Genomic DNA, 6,785 nt, shown 5'->3' on the forward strand with positions numbered 1-6,785 from the left:
GAGTTTTGCAAAAAGAAGGAAGCTGCTATCATTCCAAATGGGTTTAACTATTCTCAGAGTTTTGCAAGAGAAGGAGCTGCCTACACATTAATGCTCAACACACACAACACATTTATGGCACGTTCTATACATTCTCCTCATTAGATTGTTCCTAGTCATAGTATTGTTCTCGTTAGAGAAACGCCGACCGTATAGCCGGTTGCTGGTATACAGGAAGATGTCGTGTCAAATACTATAGCCGACAGCGTAAGCGCACAAGTACGATAGTTGAGCTATGCAGATGTACTCCTTCTCAGTGGAGGACCCGCCTTTGATTCACACGGCTTGCGCTAGGAGCGGCGTCGTTAAGAGACTAGACTTCTTGGATAAGATTGTTCGTAGTGGGAGTAACGTGGTAGTAGCATCACACATCTCAAGGCATTTTGGTGACATGGCATGCTTGAATAAATGAAGAAAAAGAGTGGGAGGTGGTAACTAGCTATGTTATCATAACATCATACACTCTCAAGAGCGAAATGAGTCTACAACGTAATAAATGACCACGATGCATGTGCACGCATGTATAGTTACTACCCGCTATGAAGGTAGTAGCCTAGACGGAGCTAACATGGCGTATGTTACTTGAGTACTAGGTTACTCCCCACTAAGTGAGCATGCCTGAGAGCCCACTTACATTCTCTCGTCTCCTGTCTCTCTCCTCCAACTGTGACGCGAAAATACATATTTTTAATCCTGCAGGCCGGTTGCATTAGACAACTACTGTTATCTCTGCTTCTTAGACGCTAGATGAATAAATGAATTCTGCGTGGGATGATTAATTTCCAGATAGCAGCAATAAAAATCAGCTTGAACTGGAAGTAAATAGTGGAGTAGGGAAAATGAACTTAATTCATCTTCACTGGCACCTATATATTAACTGTGTCGGCTATGCACAACACGGCGGGCCACTCAGATAGTTGACTATAAATAAAAACATGTGTTGCAGTGCGTCTCACAAGAAGATCAAAAGCCAATTGGAGTGAGGTGGCGTCACACCTCGCAATACCCAAACAATACCCAGATACCTCTAGGTCCTTAAGTTGAAAACCTCTCAATTCTAATCCATGTACAGGTGATGGATCCACAACATAAATACATCGTGAGAATGGGGATTACATACGGATTGCTTAGACATGGAAGGCATTGGGACTTAATCATTTGCATGGAGTTTGTGTTCGAGGAAAAATGGTTCCGCTATCATAGTGCATAGGAACAGTTTGGGTGTTGGAGACATCATCTATGTATTTTTTCAAGATACATGCAATGGTAATTAGGAACCAAGGTACAAAAGTGTTACCTGTAGCCTTTATTGGAAAGAAAGCGTTCTTTGTAGTAGAACCAAACACCAGTAAGAAAAAATACCACCGCCACACCGGCTCTACAATCGTGGATCCTAGAAATAACGAGGTTAAGAGCCTAGGCATAATTCTAGTCATAGTGGAGGCTAACTTAGACTAGTACATACATATGTTACTAGTTTCACGTATAGTGGATGCATGTATATTGCCGGTGCATAACAGGATTAGGACGCCTTGGGAAAGTAGCTATACATTATTGGCATGCATCTTTGTGTTATGATCAACCTATATAAATTTTCCAAATGCATGAACACTATTAGACATGTAAGTCTAACACATGCATCGTAAGTTCGTAACAGGGCTGAACTAACAGGCATACCCTCCACAGCAAGTTGGTGGCTGGCGCCCGCCCCGCTGCTTCGAAATGGCCGCTTGCGCCTAGGCTGCAACCATGACGTTCTTCGCTGGTGCCACTTGGTCACCAGCGCCCATGCTGCAACGTCCTACCATGTTGACATGTTGTCCTCCCTTGTTGCCGCTTCTGTCTCCGGCAACGACGCACTGCGGCACTTAGTCACCGCGGCACCGCTGCTGCAACCTGCAGCCATGAACCGTGGAGCTTGGATGAAGGTCGAACTGTTTTGGATGACAAAGTGAAACAATTTCGCTCCTAAAAATGTGCCATAGTGTGATATTCTGTTTAATGCAGTGCCGGATTTGTTTTTAATCACCTACCATATTTGCTTTTCCTAGTACTTCTTCCGGTCACTAGTATTGATCAATCCAGACCATCCAGACCATCTCGGAAGCAGGGGCGGAGCTAGGGGTAGACCATCGGAAGCAAAGCAGGGGCGGAGCTAGGGGTGCCAGCTGGGGCCATGCCCCTATGCTTGAAATTTTGCTGGAAACCCCCTTAAAATATATGTAAATTGATTCCTAAATTTTCGTATATTTTTCTATTTGGCCCTCCAAGCAAAATTGTGTTAAATTGTCCCCCTCCAAATAATATTCCTTGATCCGTCCCTGATCGGGTATACTGCTGGCTGGACTGGCCCATATTTCTCGGTTCCTATTGTAAAAGGTCTCTAATCATTTTCCTTTTAAAGCTAACAACGCCATTGGGAAATTCCCAAAGAAAAAGATGTAACAGTCGTATTCGGCGTTTACATGTGTTTGGAATACAACAAGTAGCGAAGACTTTTTTTTAGACGCGAACCCACCGAGGCCTTGTTTGGTACTAGAGTTTTCGTGGGGATTAGCGGGGATAATCCGCTCCAAACTTTTAAATTTCCACTTATCCCACTACATGTTTGGTGATAGAGTATGAGAGAGTTTAATCCCCACTCATCCCCACTTATCCCCACTTTTTCCCAAATTTTAGTGTAATTTTTTCAATCCCCAATACTCTACTCCTACCTAGTGGATTGGGGATGGGGTTTGTGGTGATTGGGTGACTAAGAAGTGATCCACCCAATACTCTAGAGTATGTCATCCCCACTAATCCCCACTAAAACGCTAGATTCAAAACAAGGCCCAGTGGGATTGATTTTCCATTATGTAAATATAACGGAAATGACTACAACAATCATCCATGCGAAAAATGAAATAAAGGCTGCCTACTACTAGGGTCAGAGGGGGAACTAGGCTCAGCAGAGTTCTGGGTCAAAAGCACAAAGCTGGAGGTTTTCAAGTACAAGGTACGGAAAGAACAACCCCCTCATAAGACAAGGCGGGAGACTATGCCCAGAGATAAGGGTAACTATCATACTTCAATAGCAAAAGGCAACTTCCAAATCCATCGGTCATCATCAGCCACCACCTTGTTGAACATCAGACATTGTCGTCACGTCGTGCGATTCTTACCATCAATATTAGAGTTAGGTGCATCAGCATGGATCAAATTGGAGCCTGATGAATTCGCCTCCCGAGCAGCAAAAGCCATAGCCACCAAATCATCAGCTCCCCTTCTAAACATTTCTTGATCTGCAGAATTATTTAAATCAGCCCAATATTTCATAAACACAACAGAGTAACAAATTAGTTCAATAGTGATTTGATCAATTTTCCATCAAAACAGGCTTTGTTGAGTTGTTTCTAATTTGCCCAGCAGATGGCTGCAATGCCTGCAACCTGGACGTTGCAACTGGCAAGTAGGAAACGAGGAAACCACCAAAAAAACTTAGAAAAAGAGGCAGGTCTGTTAGCAGCACCAATCGATCACAATTCCAAATGTATTTTGCTGTTGTACAGGTAAAGAAAAAAGATGGATATTCTCATCCTTATCATAGGCATTTTATGTTTCCTTCCCATTTTCTTCTCTTCATGTTATCTTTTGTGGCTATGGAAGTAGGTCCCTGCTCCGGTGATTCCCCCTAAAATGAAGTTGAAGGGTTCTAGTTGTTTTTTTATCTGTGTTAAGTTCGCCGAAACCCGTATCAAGCCCATGTATACCCGTGTAGTATATTGATATGGTATGTGTACATCGAGTAACAAAAAAAGAGATCATATGACCAGTTAACAATCTCATCCGCCTAAATACCGTCCCACGTCGTGTATGCCTTGTTTTGAAACCCTAGTGGCAGCGCGTCGACCAACGTGGTGGGTGGTAGGGTTCTTCCTCGGCTGGGATCTACCGCTGGAGGACGAAATCGCTACGTGCGTCGGTCGTCTCCGCCATCGCCGACGCCAATGACCTTTTATAGAATCGTTCTATTTCGGTACACGCACGTGATCGTAGATACGGACAAAAACGAGGTACAACACAACGCGGGTCATACGGGCATGTATAGGATTGTACGGACGGTGGAAATACACTGAAATTATGATCGTGCCCCCGCTTACGAACAGGTAAGGAAAGATCTCCACTGTTGTTGTGTTTAACGTGCCCAGAATTTTTCCGGGGGAGGAGCGCCCGAGCAGAAGTGATGAAAGTAGCGAAGAAATAAAGCTCCACGTTGATAGATATATATATATATCCTTCACCCGGATGCCAGTTAGCAAGTACAATGCATAAATAAGTAAAGAGTAATTTTATGCCATTTGATTTCATCAATCTCACAGACATGCCTGAATTACTAGTACAAAAAAGCAGATAATTAAGATCGACCGGATGACTTCAATGTTGCGGAGTTGCCATTGCCATTGCTCGGAACATCTCCTTGAATGCAGAGAACATGGCGACGAGCTCGTTCCTCTTTGGAAGGCACCCCTTCACGTCGTCATGGTCTGCATACCGTGTAGCCCAGCGGCGAAGGGCTGGAAACTCCTCGTCGGTGACCGCGGTCACCCCGGAGATCTCCTCCATGACCCCGAGCCAGTGCGCCAGCCCACTGGCGGCTATGTCGACGAGGCCAACGGAGTCGCCTCCGAAGAATCTCGTGTCCCCGAGGTGATCCTGCAACAACGCCAGGCTCCCCTTCGCCTCCACCATGGACTTCCTCTGGCCCTCGCCGGGTTCCATCCACAGCGCCGCCCACAGAGACTTCATGCACTGCAAAAGTGCTCTCAAGTAAAGTCACAACTTACTATCGCAAGTTGCTCGCTCAGATCAGTATTCCGAGTTATCGTCTAGCTAGGTACCTTTTCATCGATGAACTGAGCCCAGAAACGGACGGTGGCGCGGCCATGGGGGTCGGCGGGCAGTAGTGGCGGCCCGGCAAAACATTCATCAATGTACTCAACGATGACGAGCGACTCGCAGATGGCCGGCCGGTCACCGTGGAGGAGAACAGGGACCTTCTTGTGGACGGGGTTGTGCTTCAGCAGCAGCTCACTCTTGTTTGGAAGGTCTTCGAGGACGAGATCGTACGGCACTCGCTTTAGCCGTAGGGCCACCTCCGCGCGGTGGCTGAACGTGCTGCCGAACGAGCTGATGAGCTTCACCGGCGCCTCACTCATCCTGATTGCGTCTGAACGGTCTCTTCAGTCTTCACTCTTCACTAGTGTATGGCGATTCGCGAGTCTGAGTGTCTTCGCTCTCGATCACAATTTAAGTAGGTGGACGGTGGTAAATGTTTCGTTGCTAATGCTTCTCGTGGAAGATTGAGCTTTCAAGTTTATTTTTTCCTTCGATCAGAGAGTCGAATCGTATTATCTGTATGGAAGAAAGAGGTGACTTAATGCAGGCTCTCAAAACTGTCTAATTCAGTTGTTAAACAACCTTATCTTGACTTCAACCTGATTCGATACACAGATCGATATTTCTTTTAGTGGAGAAGCTCGGAAGCAGTGAGACTTCTGGTTACAGCTACTGTAGAAAATTAATCTCATAAAAGAGTGCGAATCTAGCTTCACAGTTTGTTCTGTTTAAACACAAATTTTAATCAGTAATGCTACACATACGGACTGCACTTTACGGAATGGATGACGCTGACAATCCTCCGGAGGCACGGAACGATTCCAGCCTCCGGCTTCCCCAGCTGCCACGTGTCCATTTTCACCTCAAAACCGGATATTGCTTGGTCGCAGCGACAAAAAGCTCCACTTTTGCTTCATTGAAGCACAAAAACGGTTCGAATAAAAAAGAAAGAAAATGACCTATTGGACACAGGGCTCGCCGGAGACCCGCCGGAGACTCGCCGGAGACCCGCCGGAGACTCGCCGGAGCAAAAACTTTGTGCTATTGAAGCTAAACCGACCTCGCCGGAGACCTCGCCGAGTGTTTGAAGCAACAATTTTGTACTAAAGTAGCAAAACAACAAGAACATTTGCAGCACAAAAAAATACTACTGTAGCATCGTACACTACTCGCGGGAGACCTCGCCGGAGATACAAATTGTCTTGCTGCAATGCAGCCCAAATTTCATAGTAGTGAAGCTAAAAAAATGTAGTAATGCAGGACAAAATAAAACTAAGGAAGCACAGTCACACAAAGGATGCAGCCCAACAAATGAAGTAATGCAGCCCAAATTATACTAAATTAGCAAAACCGGAGAACAGTAGAAGCCACAAAATTACATTATTGCCTACTTCGTACTTTGCAGCAAGGACTCCTGTCGTTGGTAGCATCACCACCATCACCACTGCCTGCTCCTAGCACCATCGTACACCCATGGTAGCACCGGCACCCACCTATGGAAGCATCTCCACTAGACCATAGCAGCACCGCCGACCATGGCTGGTAGCACCACCGCGCACCGGTGGATGCGTCGTCGTCCGCCTATGGCAGCACCACCGGCCATGGCTGGTAGCACCGCCGCGCACCGGTAGAAGCACCGTCATCCACCTATGGCAGCACCGCTTCACCGGAAGCATCGTCACCTCCGCCAGCAGCACTCACGAGTGGCCTTTGCAGCCGCCGATACCAGCCTTTGCAGCTCTAGCGGCCAGCCTTTGCAGTTTTCCCCATCGCGCCGTTGCACCAATGACTGGCGCTTGACGCAACGTCATCCTGCTATCGCCGCACCGGCGGCCAGGCCTCGCGGCGAACACGCACGAAGCTCGCGGCCG

The 6,785-nt window shown here is 46.7% G+C and overlaps 1 protein-coding gene across 1 annotated transcript; it reads right to left on the bottom strand.

The window, feature by feature from the left end:
- Nucleotides 1-4,338: 4,338 nt before the first annotated feature.
- Nucleotides 4,339-5,234, bottom strand: LOC124667786 (glutathione S-transferase U8-like). Its single transcript, XM_047205029.1, has 2 exons — nucleotides 4,917-5,234; nucleotides 4,339-4,827 (listed from the first exon to the last, which is right to left on the bottom strand). Exons 1-2 carry the CDS (start codon nucleotides 5,232-5,234, stop codon nucleotides 4,453-4,455), a joined length of 693 nt encoding a protein of 230 aa, XP_047060985.1. The 3' UTR covers nucleotides 4,339-4,452.
- Between the last annotated feature and the right edge of the window lie 1,551 nt (nucleotides 5,235-6,785).

Source organism: Lolium rigidum, chromosome 6 (genome assembly GCF_022539505.1).
Source record: "Lolium rigidum isolate FL_2022 chromosome 6, APGP_CSIRO_Lrig_0.1, whole genome shotgun sequence".
Lineage (NCBI taxonomy): Eukaryota > Viridiplantae > Streptophyta > Magnoliopsida > Poales > Poaceae > Lolium > Lolium rigidum.

Coding starts and splice junctions, on each gene's coding strand:
- LOC124667786 (XM_047205029.1), bottom strand. CDS start 5,234: ATGAGTGAGGCGCCGGTGAAGCTCATCAGCTCGTTCGGCAGCACGTTC. Junction 4,828..4,916: donor CTCAGTTCATCGATGAAAAG/GTACCTAGCTAG, acceptor GCACTTTTGCAG/TGCATGAAGTCTCTGTGGGC.